At 42.1% G+C, this 20,949-nt stretch overlaps 1 protein-coding gene across 2 annotated transcripts in view; it reads right to left on the reverse strand.

The window, feature by feature from the left end:
• Window positions 1-20,425, reverse strand: part of LOC138246591 (phospholipase A2 inhibitor NAI-like) — an 87,296-nt gene extending 66,871 nt beyond the window's left edge. Inside the window, exon 1 of one of the 2 annotated variants that reach the window (XM_069201287.1) lies at window positions 20,296-20,425. In XM_069201287.1, the coding sequence (XP_069057388.1) occupies window positions 20,296-20,347 (52 nt within the window). In that variant the 5' untranslated portion in view covers window positions 20,348-20,425. Of the gene's footprint in view, window positions 1-8,826; window positions 9,017-20,295 lie in introns of those variants that run through there. The other variant, XM_069201286.1, reaches the window with a different exon arrangement.
• Window positions 20,426-20,949: the final 524 nt, after the last annotated feature.

Genomic DNA, 20,949 nt, shown 5'->3' on the forward strand with positions numbered 1-20,949 from the left:
CAGTGCAGAACACATGCACAGTTGGACAAATGTGGAGAAAGTTGCTCCACTGTTGTGCTGGCATCAATTCTTATCTTTAAATGTTAGTAAATAGGCATTTGAATCAAAACCCTTGGGTAGGTACATGGGAACCCACGGTAGTGTAAAGTAGCATATAGAGCTGCCTTGTATTACTTTAGGCAACCTTCCAACGCAAATTGTGATTTGCTTTGTAAATATCACCTCAGCACTTTGCGCTCAATTTGTGTCATTTTTGTGATGCAAATCTTGTGAGAAGTGTTACCAAATCTGTGCCGTACTTTCAATGGTTTTCAACTCTTCCCATTGTTACTTCCAGCTATGAGAACTGATCATTTGTTAGATTTGTATTTGAGAATTTAATTAAACATGCTTATGTTTTACTTTGTCTTCAAGATTACTCCATTTTGACACCTCAGTCATTAATTTAAAAGAAGAATCATGAATGAAGATTTACATCTCTGCTTTTCTGCCCTTGTGAGAATCCATCTGGGTTGTTTCAAGTCCTGTGTGAATCCCAAGAAAATATTACAAGCACAATATACAATTGAACACAGAGCGCATTTGATAAATCTGCAAGACAACACAAACATATTGTGGTTTGTATTCAATGTGTTATAAGTTTCTTAAACTTTAGTACTGTTTGATTTTTTTTGCTTTTGTCACACACTGTAATGTTTCATGTAGTTGTAATATAGAGAAGAGGGTGAAATAAACATAAAACAAAATACTCACTATAATGGGACAGTTATTGTCAACATCAGGGCAGTGCGCGCTCTATGGGCGACCAAAATGCAAAAACCTAACGATTTCAAGCTAACATAATTTATGCATTGTGTTGATATAATGTTGTTTAACCTTTTGCATTACAGAGTTTCATCCAGAAGACTTATGTTCATCATGCATGTAAATACTGTTCACATGTAATGTACTGCTGCAGGCTTTCAGGCAGTGTCAGGGTGTGGTCCCCTTCCAGGACCTTCTATAAGCTTCCCTGCAGCATGCCTAGGTGTGGTTGCTGGGCTGGGCTAAGACTCTATAAAAGGGAGCCAGCCCAGCTCCAAGTGCTCACTATTCAGAGGTCCCGGTGCATAGCAGCAGCAACTTCCCGAGCTCCTGTTCCGTAGGCCTACTTGAATCTACCAGACCTCGCCCTTTCACTGCGCTTGGTGATTCTTGATCAGGGCAGTAAAACGGAGGTCGGGCTGGGCCCCCGATCCTGTTCTCGAAGGATTTCGAGTTCTTGGGCCTAATTATCATGATAAGATCTTTTGACTCTTGTGCGTGTGAAAGTGCGCGTGATGTTTATTGGGCATTTATATGCTGACATTCGAATCGGCTAGACACGCAATTCTTTCCACGTGCTTTAACCCTTGATATTCATTGTGCGTTACAATTTCCAGGCATTCATATGGTGACATTCGAATCGGCTAGACGCGCGATTCTTTCCTCGTCCTTTAACCCTTGATATTAATTGTGTGTTACCATTTCCAGGCATTCATATGGTGACATTCGAATCGGCAAGATGTGCGATTCTTTCCTCGTGCTTTAACCCTTGATATTCATTGTGCGTTACCATTTTCAGGCATTCATGTGGTGACATTCGAATCGGCAAGACGCACAATTCTTTTCTCATTGCTTTAACCCGTGATATTTATTGTGCGTTACCATTTCCAGGCATTGATATGGTGACATTCGAATCGGCAAGACGCGTGTTTCTTTTCTCGTGCTTTAGCCCTTGATATTCATTATGCGCTATCATTTCCTGGCATTTACATGGTGGCATTCGAATCGGCAAAACGCGCGATTCATTTCTTGTGTGTAACTGATGCTGTTCATTGTGCGCTACCATTTTCTGGCATTTACATGGTGGCATTCGAATCGGCTAAATGCGCGATTCATTTCTCGTGTGTAACTCATGCTGTTCATTGTGCGCTACCATTTTCTGGCATTTACATGGTGGCATTCGAATCGGCTAAATGCGCGATTCATTTCTTGTGTGTAACTCATGCTGTTCATTGTGCACTACCATTTTCTGGCATTTACATGGTGCTTAGAGTTAGAATCTAGTACTGATTTATATAATATAATCTTGATATTGTGTGTTTTAACCTTTTGCTTCCTGCAGGTTTCCTTCCCAGCTGTTCCCTTCCTAATCCCCTTTTCCCCACTTGGACTCTCTTAGACTCTGTGATAATTCTAATCAGAGTATTGGAGCTGTCTTGTGGCGGAAGTGTTGGGAGCGTGCACAGACCCCGAGGATTTGGTGACTCTGACAGAATAGTGAGCCCACTAATTATTATCCTCCTGGTTTGTGTATGTTCTCAACATGACCACTCTGGACGAGCTAGTCAAGGCTATCACTCAGCTCCAAGCAGAGGTGGTATCATCAAAAGATTTGGCAACTAGCCTAGCTGAGAGAGTGAGGCAGTTACAGGATAAGTTAGAAAAGAAGGAACAAAATCCCCCAGGGGTGTCTTGGCCAGGTCCTTCTTCTCAGACTTCTGGAGGTAATCCGACAAACATTTCCTTAAATGTTCCTTCAGCCATTCCATTAGCTTCCCCAGAACGTTTCTCAGGTGACCCCTTGAAATCGCAATCTTTCCTGGTCCAAGTGGAATTACACTTCACCTGCAGACCACATACTTTCCCTGATGCCCAGTGCAAAGTAGGTTTCTTGTTATCATATCTGTCTGGAGACGCAGCTACCTGGGCTATTCCTCTTGTACATAAAGATAGTCCTCTGTTGTACAACTGAAGAAATTTTGTTCAAGAGTTTTAGCGAGTAGAACTGTAACACTGTCAGCAGATCATGAATTATTAGACTTACGCCAAGGGAATCAGGACTTTGTGTCATATTTAGCCAACTTTAATCGGCTGGTCGCTGAGACATCCTGGCCTGAGGAAAAACAAGCAGCCTTGTTCTATAAGGGACTCAAAGAGGAGTTGAAAGATATCCTAGCTCAAATCGACCCGCAACCTACAGACTGTTTAGAATTGATAAACCTTGTCTTGAGGCTTGATCATCATTTATCAGAACGAAAAGGAACACACAAAAAGACTGAAAAATATTTTTGCCGTGTTCACGATAATAGAGACTCAAGATCTCCGAAAGAAAGAACGCCGGAACCGATGGAAATTGGAACCATCAGGAGACCGTTGACCAAAGATGAAAAAGACCTTTGTAGAAAGAATGGAGAATGTCTCTATTGTGGACACAAGGGTCATTTTGCCAAAGATTGTCCAATCAAACCAAAGACCAAACGAGGTCCAGTTCAGAAGGTTGCAGCCAATGCATAAGTCGAGTCAGAAAACTAAAGCACCCAAGATGCAGAGAAGGGTTGGTCTTGGGTGTCACTGTGGACCCTTCACAATCTAGACATCTCAAATTGGGAATAAGAGTTCAGGTTAAGAAAAAGACCTATTTCAAAAAGGCTATAGTCGATTCTGGGGCTACCAGGAACTTTGTTGACGCCCAATTGGTTCGTGCATGGGGGATCCCATGTATTGAAAAGAAGACCCCAGAAATCATCCAGGCAGTCGATGGAAAACTCTTGACTGGAGGCCCATAACTCTTCAGACTGTCCCCCTGGTGGTGATTTGTGAGGATAACAATCAAAGAAAGAAGCATAAAGAGAAACTGATCCTTGATGTGATCCATGCTCCCCAGTATGGAATAATCATTGGCTTACCATGGTTAACTCATCACAATCCAGAAATTAATTGGGCAGAACGAAAGGTCATTTTCTCATCTGCGCTATGTAAAGAACAATGCCTCCAAAATATTCTAGTATCAAAAGTTTGCAACTCTTAGATAGCTACTGCCGCGGATAAAGAAATTCAACTGCCCAAACAGTATTCATCTTACGAGGATGTATTTGATGAAAAAGAAGCAGAGAACCTACCTCCTCATAGATCTTATGACTGTCAAATTGATCTAGTCCCAGGTGCGATACTTCCCATTTGTTGTGTATATGCCCTGTCAGAACATGAAAATCAACATTTACGAAAATATCTAGATCAATTCTTGGAGAATGGTTTCATTCGCCCTTCTAAGTCTCCTGCAGCTTCTCCTTTGTTTTTTGTTCCGAAGGCGAATGGAGAACTTTGAACTTGTATTGACTATAGAGGACTGAACAAAGTCACCATCAAGAATAAATATCGTTTGCCCCTGATTCCGGTGTTACTGGAGCAAGTAAAGAAAGCAAAAATCTACACGAAGCTTGATCTCCGAGGTGCTTACCATTTGGTCAGAATGAGAGAGGGTGACGAATGGAAAACAGCGTTCAATACAAGATATGGCCTTTTTGAATACCCTGTCATGCCTTTTGACCTGTGTAATGCTTCAGCAGCATTTCAATTTTTCTTGAATGACGTTCTTAGAGAGTACCTTGCCATATTTGCCATAGTCTACATCAATGACATTTTGATCTACTCAGACAATGAAGATGAACATGTCCAACATGTCAAGAAAATCATTGCAGCCTTTTGAAAGCACCATTTATATTGCAAACTAACCAAGTGTGAGTTTTATGTTACCACAGTTGAGTTTTTGGGGGTTATCCTTACCCCTCATGGTATGGTGATGGCAGAAATGAAAGTAAAGGCTGTATCCGAGTGGCCCACCCCAAAGACTGTTCGTGATGTACAATGTTTCCTGGGGTTTGAAATTTTTACCTGAGATTTATAAATCATTTCTCCCAGACAGTGGCTCCAACCACTAAGTTATTGAGAAAGAAAGAGAAATTTGTGTGGTCCCCAGAAGCTTACCAAGCCTTTTCAACTTTGAAAGAAGCTTTCTCCACTGCCCCAGTCTTGACTCATCCTGACGCAGATCAACCCTTCATAGCGGAAGCTGATGCTTCAGATGTGGCAATAGGAGCAGTCTTGTCGCAACGAAACAAGGACACTGGTCAACTTCATCCTGTAGCTTACATGTCTCAGAAGTTGAACGAAGCCGAACAGAACTATGTCATTGATGAAAAGGAGCTTCTGGCGATTCATGATGCCTTTAAAGAATGGAGACATCCTTTGTTGGGTGCCAAATACACAGTCACAGTATATACTGATCATCACAATCTTCAGTTCATGAGTTCCGCCACACTTTTGACTCCTCGGCAATTACGCTGGATGCTGTTTTTTGCAGAATTTGATTTTGTGGTAATTTTCCGGCCTGGTAAAGGCAATCGCAAAGCTGACACCTTATCCCGCCAGGAGTCTACCACGTTGCCTACAGTTCAAACCTCCAGAGCTATCATTGCTCCAGACAAAGTGCTCTGTATCATAAAGACTGAAGATTTCTTTGAAGACATCCGCAATTCTTTCACTGTTGAGAAATGGCAAACATGGGCCCAAGCAAATCCCAAAAGGTCAATCAAGCAAGGACTACCTTTTCATGGCGCTCATTTGTTTGTGCCCACTACCAAACTTCGCAAAATAGTTTTTCATTGGCAGCATACTATACCTACGGCAGGTCATCCAGGTACTCCTAAAACTCTTGAATTAATCCAACGCTATTTTTGGTGGCCTACCTTAACAAAAGATGTAAAAACAATGGTAAACAACTGCGAAGTCTGTGCTCACACAAAAATAAGTCATTCAAAGCCGAAAGGGTTGTTGCATCCACTCCCAACTCCAAGTCGTCCTTGGGAGCACATTTCCTTAGACTTTATTACAGGTCTACCTGTGGTTTAACAACATTCAGTAATCCTGGTGGTAGTAGATAGTCTCACGAAATATGGACATTTCATTGCCTGTAAGAAATTGCCCACTTCCAGTGAACTGGCAACTATTTTATTGAATAGGGTGGTTCGTTATCATGGACTGCCAAAAATTATCCTCTCCGATCGAGGGTCGCAATTTGCCTCCAATTTCTGGAAGACATGATGTAAAACACTTCAAGTAACATCTACACTATCTACTAGCCACCATCCTCAAACAGATGGTCAAACTGAGAGATTAAATCAGACTTTGAAGCAGAACCTGCGTGCTTACGCTGAAGAAGCACTTCATTCTTGGACATCAATGCTCTGGTTAGCTGAACTAGCCTACATTAATTCTTTCCACACTTCTACTGGTGTCACACCTTTTTTTGGCTTCTTTGGCTATCATCCTGACACCTTGCCCATCACTATCCGTCAAGAAAGTTCCCTTACTCCAGCTATGTCAGAAACCATTCAACATCTGCATCAAACCCAGAAATTGATTCAACATCATTTAGAAAAGGCCAAACAAAAATACAAAAATCATTATGACAAGAAACATTGTGAGGGACCGCAGTATCAACCAGGTGATAAAGTGTGGCTTTCCACAAAACATATAGACTTTAAAAAGAAGCACATGTTCAATCCCAAATTCATAGGTCCTTACACTGTTCTTCAGCAATTTAATCCTGTGACCTATAAACTGCAATTGCCAATGTCATTACGGATTCATCCAGTGTTCCACACTTCCCTATTGAAAAAAACAGTCCAGAAGGTCCGCCCTCATCCAGCTCTAGTTCTAGTACAAGGGGAAGTAGAATACGAAGTTAAGAAATTGTTGGATTCTAAATTGAGAGGACGTAACCTATGATACTTAGGGCCATATATACGAACACGTTTTCCCATAGACACAGAATGGGTAAAAACCTTTGCTACATCTGGCCCTTAATCTCATGGAAAGGTTATGGCCCTGAAAGTAACTCATGGGTCTCTGCATCTGATATCCATGCTCCAGTACTTGTGAGGCGTTTTCATCGTCTCAATCCAGACAAACCAGGCCCTAGAGCGCTTCTGGGAGAGGGGAGTACTGTCAACATCAGGGCAGTGTGCGCTCTACGGGCAACTAGAATGCAAAAACCTAATGATTTCAAGCTAACATAATTTATGCATTGTGTTGATATAATGTTGTTTAACCTTTTGCATTACAGAGTTTCATCCTGAAGACTTATGTTCATCATGCATATCAATACTGTTCACATGTAATGTACTGCTGCAGGCTTTCAGGCAGTGTCAGGGTGTGGTCCCCTTCCAGGACCTTCTAGAAGCTTCCCTGCAGCATGCTTAGGTGTGGTTGGTGGGCTGGCCTAAGACTCTATAAAAGGGAGCCAGCCCAGCTCCACATGCTCACTATTCAGAGGTCCCGGTGCAGAGCAGCAGCAACTTCCTGAGCTCCTGTTCCGGAGGCCTACTTGGATCTTCCAAACCTCGCCCTTTCACTGCGCTTGGTGATTCCTGATCAGGGCGGTAAGACGGAGGTCGGGCTGGGCCCCCAATCCCAATTTCGAAGGATTTCGAGTTATTGGGCCTAATTATCATGATAAGATCTTTTGACTCTTGTGCGTGTGAAAGTGCGCGTGATGTTTATTGGGCATTTATATGCTGACATTCGAATCGGCTAGATGCGCGATTCTTTCCTCGTGCTTTAACCCTTGATATTCATTGTGCGTTACCATTTCCAGGCATTCATATAGTGACATTTGAATCGGCTAGATGCGCAATTCTTTCCTCGTGCTTTCACCCTTGATATTGATTGTGCGTTACCATTTCCAGGCATTCATATGGTGACATTCGAATCTGCAAGAAGCGCGATTCTTTCCTCGTGCTTTAACCATTGATATTCATTGTGAGTTACCATTTTCAGGCATTCATATGGTGACATTCGAATCGGCAAGACGCGCAATTCTTTTCTCGTGCTTTAACCCTTGATATTCACTGTGCGTTACCATTTCGGGGCATTCATATGGTGACATTCGAATCGGCAAGACGCGCAATTCTTTTCTTGTGCTTTAGCCCTTGATATTCATTGTGCGCTCTAATTTCCTGGCATTTACATGGTGGCATTCGAATCGGCGAAACGCGCAATTCATTTCTCGTGTGTAACTCATGCTGTTCATTGTGCGCTACCATTTTCTGGCATTTACATGGTGGCATTCGAATTGGCTGAACAAGCGAATCATTTCGCATGTGTAACTCATGCTGTTCATTGTGTGCTACCATTTTCAGGCATTTACATGGTGGCATTCGAATCGGCAAAAAGCGCAATTCATTTCTCGTGTGTAATTCATGCAGTTCATTGTGCGCTACCTTTTTCCTGGCATTTACACAGAGTCATTTAAATTGGCGAGACGCGCAATTTCATTCTTGTGTGTAATTCATGTTATTCATTGTGAGTTAACTTTTTCTAATCGGCAGAAAGCGCAATTCTTTCCTTGTGTTTAATATCACGATGTTCATAATGTGCTACCTCTTCATGGCATTTACGAGGTGGTTTTCTAGCGTGATTTAATTCTCAAGTCTAACGTATGTTATTCATGGTGCACAATCGTTCTATGACATTTATAACCTTTGTGAAAGTATACAATGTGCACAATTCATGTTTCCGCCAGTTTTTGAGAAAACATAATGCTAGTGTTCTAGATGTGATGTAGTGTGTATATAATAATGTTTTTCTTTTCCTGATTCTCATGCAAAAGATAATGTTTGAATCTGAACATTGCATTTAACCATTCCTTGATTTCCTCTCAGGTATCCAGTAATCTTGCAGTCTAGTTTTTTAAGTCCATTCATAGGTTGTCTATGATTTCAGAACGACAATGCTTAGAGTTAGAATCTAGTGCTGATTCATGTGATATAATCTTGATATTGTGTGTTTTAACCTTTTGCTTCCTACTTGTCTCCTTCCCAGCTGTTCCCTTCCTAATCCCCTTTTCCCCACTTGGTTTCCCCAGTGTTGGGAGCGTGCACAGACCCCGAGGATCTGGTGACTCTGACGGTTATCACAAATACTGAATTAATAGAGTATAAAAGTTTGATGTCCATATCTCACCCTCATACAAGACCGCAGCAAGGAAACCAAAGACTGACAGAAGTGACATCATGATGCTGTAGGAAGGCACAAGGTGATGACCAGGGGCTTGGCCTGAACCTGTCTCCTGCTCTTCTGCCAACCACACCTCTGGGGATGCTGTATTTATCCCATAGAGAGGAGCAAACATCCTCCCTTCAATCCTCCTACCTGTCAGTCACCTGCATGTAGAACCTGCTGTGGGGGCTGGAATGCCATCTGACTGCTGCCATCATTGCAGCGCCCATCAGTGGGTGCACAGAGTCATTCTATAATCTGGCTGAATACGTCATGTGCCTATCATGTGCCTTTCCAAAGCTTGCATTGAGAATAACCCAAAGAGTCACCTTTCATAGCCGCCCACCCTTTCCTCATTGACTCAAGAGCCCAGTTCTTACGAGGCCAGGTACTTTCATTTCATCGTCTACCTGTAGTTCTCCTGCCAGTATCCACCTGCCAGTACCCACCCGTCAGTACCTCAGCAAGAATGTCTGCTTGCTGAACCATACCTGCCATTTATCAAAAACTAATTTCTACTTCCCCAAATCTGAACAAATTTAATGCAAAGCTAAATTCATGCGGTGATCATTGGTAAACGTACTTGTTATGTGTCAATAAAAAGCTGCTGTGCTATGTTGTCCTAGCAAACATCTCCCTGTGACTCTCAGCTGGAGGGTGGATCTCTATTATGCAAGTTGAGCAGGAACGAAATGTGTCTCCTCTTGTGCAAATACCATATTGATATAATCTGCAGACCAACAGGCGCTGAGACAGAAATAAGGCTGTGATTGTCCTCACCCAGGACCTCTGTCCACAGACAACAAAGGGGACCCCACTACTTCATCCAAGCCCCCTCTGGGAAAGGAGCCAAGACACGCCGCTATAGTTGAAAATATAAACTAATTGCCAAGGGATAAAACTCTTAGCCCCAGACTTATCATCTCACTCAGAAGTACAAAACGTTATCAAACGGATACCTTGTTAACTTTACAACTTTCTTGACCTAATGAACAAATATAACCACCCTGCTTGTGTCTTGGGCCATGCACTGAACCAAAACCCTCGGCTCCACTCCGTCTCTCATTCTATAAACCCTTAGCTTGCCAGCTGGTGTATCCCCCACTTGAATCCATTCTGACCTGCTGGTATTGTCCTCTCTAGCTTTTACTCATCTGCTGGCAGACCTGACTAATCACAGGGTCAGGGTCACATCTCAAATCCTTATTATGGACATATCCCTCAAGAAACTTAACTGTACTGGAAACAAACTTGATACTCATCTTTCTTCTCTTTTACTTTTATATGACCTCCTGACCTCTTCATTAATTGATCCTCAGGAAAATGGAACCTAACCTGAAGTTCATTTCATACCAATAACCATTATATATATTCACTTAAAAAACAAAGATTACAGGGACATTATAACTAAGTTCTGAATTTATTCTCATAAAACCTAAGAATTTCAGTAGCTATAGTTAGAGTTATTTCACGTTACTATAAATTGAGCCCAAAAGGTAACTATAGCTCGTGCCCCCACCATGCACGGTTTTGTCTTCAATAATTTGACTGCTAATGTTTCATTCATATTTATAGGTTACAATAATCTATCTTTCACATTTATCACTGTTGCATTAAACTGAGTTCACCTGTGCCACCCATGGAAGGGTAAAGACACCATGTAGAGTTTCGCCAAAGTTGTAACTTATGCAACATTGTAAATTGAGTTTTGGTCGTCGGGGTACACCCTTCGTTTTTTACAAACTATATTTCCTTACTCTGGGGCACAATGTATACATGTCAGTTGTATTTTGATTAGTATTACAAATTAGTGTCATTTGTTGTCACACTTGTTGATGTAACTTTTACAATCAAATACAACTTTATTAAAAAAAAAAAAAGTTTGAACCTTGAGTTACCAAAGCTGTACCTGATGTGTGTAATGGAATAGTGCACTTCTGTTAATGATGTCTACATTATGGGCCAAATGTACCTATATTTGGAATTGTGATTCTCTAATTGCGATTCCATGCAAATCGCAATTTCCAATGTAAGAAACTCCATTGAGTTTCTTTTGCGATTCCCGGCGGGTCGCAAATAGACCTGCCTCATTAACATTAAAAAAAACATATGAAATGTTTCAGTTTCATTTTTTAAGAGTAGGCAGTGGTCCGTGATGCCACTACCTACTCTTAAAAAATGTTTTTGCATGCATTCACAAAGGGGAAGGCCTTCCCTTTGCGAATGGGTTAGCACCAATTTCAAATTGGTGCTAACTGCGATTGTTTTGCAACCGCATTCACGGTCAAAAACAATCATACATAACATTTAGATTCAGCCCATTTGTGACTAGAAAAAATGCTTTGTACATCTGGCTCTATGTATGTTAAATGTTATGTAGGAAGCTTGCACTGCAGATTCTCCTTCTGGGAGCAAAGCTCACAGCTGTGTTACCAGTGCGACTTCTGAATTAACATTTTCCAGCAATACCTTTTCATGGTGTGTGAGGGAAGCTTGAACTGTGGATGTTTTCCACAAGATGAACATCCATTTCCTACACCTGCTCTGTGAGGTACCTATCCCATGGCAGGGAAGTGTGATTTGTTGTACTCAATGTGACATGTGTGAGAAACTCCTCTACCTTTTGTGTGTAATGGAATATTGCACTGTAAATACCTCTACTGCATCTTTACTTGTATGAGGTAAGCTTGCACAACAGATGCTTACATTATTCCTGCTCTCTATGAGAGAAGCTTGTCTTTTGTCAGTCCTGTATCCAGTATGTGTAATGGAACTGTACACCTCTACCCATACTTCACTCCTTCCTTGTTTACCGAAGCATGTACTTTACCTGCTGTGCTAGAGGAAAGCAATCACCCTGTACTATGCCAACTGCAATAGTGAGGGAAGTTACACTGCCAAAGGTTCCACTGTAGTTGTGTGTTGGAGGGAAGCTAGCACAGCATATGCCTGTACTCTACCCAATCTGTCTTGGAGGGTCCCTTGTACTGTGGATACCTATGGTGTGCCTGTTCTTTGTGTAATGGAAATTAACAGCTGAACTTGCCTGTTCTGTATGAGAAAACCGTGAACTACACATGCGTGCACAGACGTGTGTCTGCTCTGTGAGTGAATCATGCCCACATTGTACCATTTCTGAATTAGGTATGTGTAATGGAAGTGTGTACTGGACCCTTGCTATGCAATTTCTGTGTCTGAGGGAAGCTTGTACTGCACATGATTGTGCTGTATGCACTCTGTGTGAATGAAGTTTTCCCTGCACATGTTTTTCCCAGGGCATGAGAGGGAATGTAACACTGAGAATTCATCTACTTCACCCACTGAGTGTGAGGAGCAGGTTAATGGCACCTGTTGTATGTTACATGCTTGAAATTCTTGTAATTCCACTGCTCTGTGTGTGATGAAAGCTCACACCACTTCGCCAGTGACACCTTTACTTTACCTGTTTGAGGGAAGCTTCGACTGTAGATGCATGTAATGTACCAGCTCAGGGAAACTTGCACTACAGATAGCTGTGATGTGAATGTGAGGAAAGCTTGAACTGCAGAATCCTTCACTGTTTCTGTTAATAAGTGCACTTAGAGACAGATTTACAAAAAAGTGGCACATCATTCCCTTTCCCCCCTTATAATGACACCATGGTTGCGCTGAATTTATGCAGTTATTGCGCTTTGCTGCACTGGCATCAAACATTTTGACACTAGCACAGTGAAGCCCATAGATTATTATGGGTGTGCCATTTTAACCCTGCTTTGAGCAGGTGGTCAAAATGACTGAAAAAATGTAGCAGTGAAATCTTGTCAATTTCACTGCACCACTTTTTTGAACCTTCCTGTGCCGGAACACCCCCATTGCATACATTATGCCTGGCGCAGGCATAATGCGGCGTAATGGGTTACATGGTGGCACAATACATGCATTGGACCACTTTGTAATTATGGAGCCAGGTAATTGCCATCTTATTGCCGCCTTAGGGTCATAAAGATGATGCTATGGTGGTGTTAAGGTGACACAATGGACTTGTAAATCTGCCCTCTAGTTTCTTGCTAGTTGCATGTGTGAGTTTCCTGGGTGAAAAAGGGGTGAAGCCAATTTAGCATTTCAATAGGAGATATCAGTGATCATCACTTCATTGGTCCTTCTTGTACTGCATCAACACAAAGAAGCAAACTATTTTTTCCTCTAACTGCCCATCTCTGAACAGGCTCAAACATAAAGATGAATAATGACATCACTCATGATGACTGACTGTGAAGTCACCAAATAACTGTCCTTTAGTATGATCCAAAATGTGAATGGCATTTGAATCCTAGGTGGGATCCAGGCACTTGCAGTCACCTAAACAATGTCAGACTCAAAGCTCCTCACCACATTCTGCTGGGGTGGAGGCATCATGCTGTGTCATACCACTGATTTCTGGCACACTATAAATGAAAGAGGCTGACCCAAGACATCATCCAAAGCTTGCAGAAATGAAATTACTTGTCCAATAAGAGAAGAACAGAAAGCTTCAGTCTCAAAGACTTTTAGGATTACAGGAAGCATTACACCTGTATTAATAATACTTCATGTACACATAAAAGCAATTCACATAGTTACAGGCATGGAGCTTCACTTACTGCTGCCCGCATGCCTAATTTGTGGAGTTCTCACCACAAAAGTAGCAAATAAATAGAGGTCAAAATTTAGGTATGAAAGTGAGGCTGGCAAGAGGGAGTGGCTTGAAAATGTGGACTTTCTACTACAAAATCGAAAGAGGAATGTGAAAATTAAGGAGGAACCAATGAAGGGACATGTAAATTCAATACCATACCTACAAAAGGCTGCAACAGTTTCAAATCAGTAAATTTACACTCACATCTACTCCAGTAGTTCAAAAGCTCAAAGCTCGAACAGGACCAAACCCATTCCGGTCATCCCATGTATCAAGTCACATGCTACACTTGACCACATGACCACACTTGACCACATATACAGGTACTGCAGGTGAATCACCTAGAAATCAATGGAGGCAATCAACAACACTATTAATACAAAACACACACACTTTCAAAAAGGAAAAATAAATGAATGGAAAAATATGGACATTGCATTTTCCTATACAAATCATATTGTAAAAACATTTTAAAAATAATATTAAATAAAAAATAACTAAGGGGGTCATTATGCGTGTATGAAGGGTGGGGCTCTGGAGAGGAAGGGAGGTGGGGGAAATCTGGGGATGGAAGGGGGCAGGGATTCCCTGTCACTGATAGTGCCTACCGTCATGGTTTTCGCGGCAGTAAGGTTGCCACGAAAACCATGGCAGTAGGCGGGGCCATAATCCAACAGGCAGGCATGCAAGTGACGGCCGCCAGGCTGGAGAGTGACGGTCATTACCTCCGTGACTGTCGGTGTGGTACATTGGGGGTTTGGCTTTTGCATGCCCAGGACATGCAATGTGTTCCATCACATCACAATGTTTTTCTTGCTACCTTATCCTAGTCAGAGTAAATGAGGAATTTACCTGGGTATAGAGGTAATTTTAATGCACTTTCACTGCACTTTTTTGCAGATCCCATCATGTCTCCATAACCAGTGGTTTCTCGTGGAGATAAAAAAGAGACCCAATGATGATGCTATCAGCTATTACAACAGGCACAGCTCAAGGAAGGGAAAAGTGGTGGCGGCGTAGCACATGGTGGGGAGTGTGGTGGGGGGAATAAAAAAATAGAAAATAAATTGTACCTTCTTCCTGCGCCGCCCTGCTCCATCTGCTCTGCTCTCCTCCGTAGTTGCAGGCACAAGCTCCTGGTCTGCCCTGCAGCCAATCCTGACATTGCTCAAGGCTGCATCAGGATTGTCTGAGAGCGCGCAGCCAGGGTGCTCCGAGGCAGACTGGGAGCCTCTGCCTGGTCTCCCCAACTCGGCAACGCAGTGCCTGGTTGGAGAGACCATACTGTGCATGTATGTTTGGGTGGCCCGAGACGGCCGGGCAAACAAACATGTGCATTGAGTCCCAATCATGCTTGCGGCCCACCAGTTTTTATAGTAAAAACATAATAAACTGAGTTTATTATGTTATTACCATAAAGGCTTTGCAGCTCCTACTGCTGGTGGGGGGTGATGCCCCTCCGCCCTAGCGGAGGAGCTGCCCCTGTTTGTACACCGGAGACAACAATTCCTAGAAACTAGCTAGAGAGAGTATAAAGAAACTTTTTGGAGGTTCATATATGAGCAACGTTGGATAAATACATGGAAAGGTTTCACTCTTGTTGATGTTTATGACATTTTGATTGGGAGCGAGTGGAGTGAATGCTTTGCAATGTTTCTGTCTTGTCCTATTGCTTTTTGTGAACTTTCCAGAAATGCCATTTCCAAAATAGTAATTTTAAATCTAACTTAGTGATAAAATTAGATTTTTATGAATCCTTGAATCATGTTTCTAACTGCTCCCAAACTGAAGTTAAGCATCATAATTTGTTAAAAGGTATCCCAGTGCTTTTCTATGAGAGTCAGTCTTGTCACAGTGAATAATAACTTTGGACGCTGCCACCCAGTTGTGGCATTTGATTTACAGGCCCTAGGTACATTTAGTACCACATACCATGGTCTGATAAATAAATTACATTAGACAATTAGTTGAATGCCAGTGTTATATTGCTTATGAAAAAGAGCAAAAGCACTGTACCACTGGTTAACAGGAGTAACTTAGAACCCTGCAGCCAACAAAATGGTATTTTCCAACAACCCAGCAGCAGGGGATTTTTGTCTCTCTTTGAAAGGCAGGCTGTATTGATGACTGCACAATGAAATGCAGACTTGCGGCATCAAAGAGCAGATCCAAATTTTGCTAATTTGCGACCCGCAGGACAAGTGAAAGTTGGAGTTTTCAATAGGGTGTACGGACCCAATTTGCATGGTGGCAGTGCACCAAATCTGTGATAAAGACACAGGTGTATTTTCAGGGTGCTTGTTTATTCCAAAGAAACTCTTGGTAATAGAGATGGATAAAACTTTAGCCAAGTCAAGTGTTCTCATTTTATTTACCTCAGAAGCATAATTAATATGTGAGTGAACGTCATGAGTTTAAAGCATGCAACCAACCATAGATCTCTTTCAAGGATGCATTAGTCCATGGAAGCCCGAGATGCATGTTAAGTGTCTACATTACATTTGTAAGAGTTTAAATATACTTTGCAGCAATTCTAAGGGGAAACAGAGAGTCAAGCATTAGGTCTCAGAAGGCCAATTTGGGGAATGGTTCTGTACCATGATGCAATAAGGTATGAGTTCTAAGAGAGGGGGTAGAATGTGTGTCCAGTGGCTAAGCTACTGACGTTATTACTTGGGGAGCTGGATTCACATCCAAGCTCCTTCACTTGACAGAATCTCACATGATTCTGGGCAAATTACTTTATCTCACTGTGCCTAAAAAATTTGCAGATATGAAATATAATGCAATTTTAAATGTCTATAATGCAATTTTCTCAATTCAAACATGTGAAAAGTCTTAATGTGTAGCAATCCCTTGCTCTTCAGCGAGGTTTGTACTTTATAAATATCAATATTCAGTCATAATTGTTCTTTTTTGATTAAATGTATTTTAGTATGAAGGATTTCAATCTTTTAATTACGGAATTATTGTTTTAGATACTTTTGATTTTTCTCCTATAAGTGCATACTGTCAGGTGATAGGACATAAGCTGACAACCCACTGCAATCCAGAGAAGCATCCTATTCTTAGAAGCCTCCTTTTAGGCCACTTGACAAGGTAGACTCTGGACCATGGTAAAGCATGTGTGCAGCAGGGCAATTCCTCCTATGGATGCATTGTCAGTCAATCCCCAGGGGCAAAATGGGTGCTTGGTCCAATGAGAACCAGTGCCAGTTCAGGAAGCACCCTCCACCCCACTCGCGTTGATGGAGTTTATTCATGATGTCAGTATGATCATATGACTGTGGCAACCAATCGGGTCTTAGTAGTGTGTGCCATTGAGCCTTTCTGTTTATAGAATGATTACATATGTCCTGATCTGGACTGATGAAACACCAGGGAAAGAGTTAAGGGTTCCACCCAGCTAGGCCAGAACAGTGGCAAGTGGCAGGGTATTTTCTTCTATGGAAGGTGAAAGGAGCTCATGCAGAGGACATGTGGGGCCCCTCCAGAGAGGTGCATGTGATGACATTTGCTAGGACCATGGACTAACCTCATCGTGGATTAGGCTGACAAGGATATCCTCGTGTCTGTTGACAGTGTTATCTCTGTCAAGCACAACCTACTCTGTACTGGTGGAATTCAAACTCAGGACCTGATTTAGTGTTTTGTAGAGGGGGTTACTCCATCACAAATGTGACGGATATCCAGTCTTCCGTACTATGATGCCATAATAGCCTATAGAGATTGTAAGATGGTGTACAGGATATCCATCATATTTATGATGGTGTAACTCCACTGCCAAAATCAAAATCAGGCCCTCAGTCTCTCCTATAATGTCAAATGTTCCCTCACTCATCACTCCATTTCCTACTTAGCCTGAGTTCCTGAAGTGGGACTCGGAGGAAGTGGTCCAGTGCTCAGAGACAAGGATGGCAGTCCACTCATACCCTATGGCATCGTGTTTTCTCAGCACTGAATGTGGAAACATGGTTTGGCCTCTGGGCTTTTCAACTGTCTTTTTCCCTCCATCTCTTTCCGTCCTTCCACAAACATGGTAGAAGAAAGACCACACTAAATGCCAAAGCCCTTTGGCATCCCTCTTATGAAGATAGTGTCAAGCACATGCATGCCAAGAAACTGGAACACGAAGCAGGGGATTGTGTATAAAGAGCTGCAGAAACCTCTGTAATGGGACGGGAGGCTGGTTTACCTTTTTTGAAGGTCCCCTCCCATCTCTTTCTTACCACTGTCCCAGCCCAGATCCATTTTATTGTCGCTAAACAACATCCTTCCTTTCCAACTTCTCAACCGCCTTCTCTGCTTCTAATTTCTTTTTACCTTTTCGTTTTAGTTTCGTTCCAGTCTCCTTCCCACATATCTTTTTCATCCGTCTCTTTCCTTCCTTTCTCTCACAGTTCCTGTCTCCATTTGCATCTCCCTTTATTCTTTCTCATTCCTCCCATTTGTGTTTATCACTCCCTGGCACTGTGGTAATCCTCTGCCCACACATCTCAGTTAACACATATCTTTGCACCTTTAGAAGTCTTCAATCAAAGTTGATGGTGCCCACAAGGAACGCATAAACAGAGTTATTTTGACTCAAACTCTGTGCAATATTCTGCCTGTTTGGACCAGAAAGGCCAGTGTAAGCCTTGGTTCAGAATCTGAAGTGGGAGTTCACAGCACCACTGGATGGCATAGAGTTGTGAGAGAGGTCACACAAGCCGTGAGAGATTACATAAAAGAGTGATAACTGATAAAGTGACACAGAGAAGTCAATATGGCACAGGGTGGCTCCAGGCCACTGAGTCGGAGAGAGGGTGGAGGAGAGGGTACAGACTGATGAGCCAGTTCCTAGCGATGCCTTCATTACACACCAGTAGAGATAGCAGAGAGTGAGATAGATGGATGACACAGGCACAAAGGGCCCCATTCTTTGTACATCAATCATCACATGAAACTAATTACTATCCTGGAGGAGAGATACACTTCAGCACAATGTTATATCCTGGGGTGACTACGTGCTCTAGTACCAGTTATACCAACACCCAGTATAACACAATACTACATAACTCAGGGCCCAAAGGAATGATAACAGAAGTGCTCGGTTTCCCTCCACTCACTGGAACCCCTAGCAATTGAAAATGCACCCTTACTCCCAACACCTATCTGCTCCCCTATCAACCTTCAAACATCTTTTAGGTGAATGCTGAATTTTACGTTTAAGGGTTATCAGGCCACTGAGCCAGAAACTGTATCAAATATAAACTGTATGTTTTTTTCTGCATAGTAACTCAGCTCATAGTGCAAAAGTGTTTTTAAATATTGATGATAATAAAGGTACATTTTGACATAGAGCATTGAATGGAGCCATACAAAGTTTTTTGGGGAAACACATAGAAGGAGTTCCAGAAAATAATAATAATAATAATATTAATAATATCAATAATAAGAACGATAATAATAATAGGTAATAAGTCACATAGTGCCTATAGGAAGACTTTATTGAGGTGAAATTATATGCAGTTTAAGGAAATCTTACATAGTGTTTTATTTCAACTCTGCTTCAAAGAATTAGTAATGCTTCTTGGATCCATCAATACATTGCAAGGATACTCTTGTAGTGTGTATAGGGATGAAAAAACCCAAGTACATTTAAAACCTATGTTTTCACTTGAGGCAGCCTGTGGTGCTTTTCTTCAGAGGGATGTTCCTATCTCCACTCCATGTGAATCTCGGGGTAGAGTTACTATCTTCACACAGATACAAAAGTTGCTGCACTGCATTGGGAGAAGTGGAAAGAGCAGAAAAGCACTTCTCTGCCTTGGCTGGCACACTGTAGGGTGCCATGCCCCCACACACACTGGCACGTAGTGCAAGGGTGTGCATGTTATGTCTAGCATAGGTTATGTATAGGAAGGTGACCCTACCACAACAGAAAATATGCTTTACAACTTTTCCAACTTTGTATGTGTGTTGTACAGTGCAGAACACATGCACAGTTGGACAAATGTGGAGAAAGTTGCTCCACTGTTGTTCTGGCATCAATTCTTACCTGTAAATGTTAGTAAATAGGAATTTGAATCAAAACCCATGGGTAGGTACATGGGAACCCACGGTAGTGTAAAGTAGCACATAGAGCTACCTTGTATTACTTTAGGCAACCTTCCAACGCAAGTTGTGATTTGCTTTGTAAATATCACCTCAGCACTTTGCGCTCAATTTGTGTCACTTTTGTGATGTAAATCTAGTGAAAAGTGTTAGCAAATCCGGCCTGTACTTTCAAGGGTTTTCAACTCTTGCCATTGTTAGTTCCAGCTATGAGAATTGATCATTTGTTAGGTTTGTATTTGAGAAATAATTTAATTAAACATGCTTATGTTTTACTGTGTTTTCAAGATTCAAGACTACTCTACTCCAATTAGACACCTCAGTCATGAATTTAGAAGCTTACATCTCTGCTTTTCTGCCCTCGTGAGAATCCATCTGGGCTATTCCAAGTCCTGTGTGAATCCCAAGAAAACATTACAAGCACAATATACACTTGAGCACAGAGTGCAGTTGATAAATCTGCAAGACAACACAAACACATTGTGGTTTGTATCAATGTTAAAAGTTTCTTAAACTTCAGTACCATTTGAATTGTTTTGCTTTTGTTACACACTGTAATGTTTCATGTAGTTGTAATATAGAGAAGAGGAGAAATAAACATAAAACAAACTACTCACTATAATGGGAAAGTTATAGCAAATACTGAATTAATAGAGTATAAATGTTTGGTGTCCATATCTCACCCTCATACAAGACCGCAACAAGGAAACCGAAGACTGCCAGGAGTGACATCATGATGCTGTAGGAAGGCACAAGGTGATGACCAGGGGTTTGGCCTGAACCTGTCTCCCGCTCTTCTGCCAACCACACCTCTGGGGATGCTGTATTTATCCCGCAGAGAGGAGCAAACATCCTCCCTTCAATCCTCCTACCTGGCAGTCACCCGGATGTAGAACCTGCTGTGGGGGCTGGAATGTCATCTGACTGCTACCGTCACAGCAGCGCCCATCAGTGGGTACACAGAGTCATTCTGTAATCTGGCTGAATACGTCATGTGCCTATCATGTGCTTTTCCAAAGCTTGCATTGAGAATAACCCAAAGAGTCACCTTTCATAGCCGCCCACCCCTTCCTCATTGATTCAAGAGCCCAGTTCTTACGAGGCCGGGTACTTTCATTTCATCATCTACCTGCAGTTTTCCTGCCAGTACCCGCCTGCCAGTACCCACTGCTTGCTGAACCATACCTGCCATTTATCAAAAACCCATTTGTACTTCCCCAAATCTGAACAAATTTAATGCAAAGCAAAATTCAGACGGTGATCATTGGTAAACATACTTGTTCTGTGTCAATAAAAAGCTGCTGTGCTATGTTGTCCTAGCAAACATCTCCCCGTGA

The sequence above is a fragment of the Pleurodeles waltl genome, chromosome 7, assembly GCF_031143425.1.
Source record: "Pleurodeles waltl isolate 20211129_DDA chromosome 7, aPleWal1.hap1.20221129, whole genome shotgun sequence".
In the NCBI taxonomy this organism is placed as follows: domain Eukaryota; kingdom Metazoa; phylum Chordata; class Amphibia; order Caudata; family Salamandridae; genus Pleurodeles; species Pleurodeles waltl.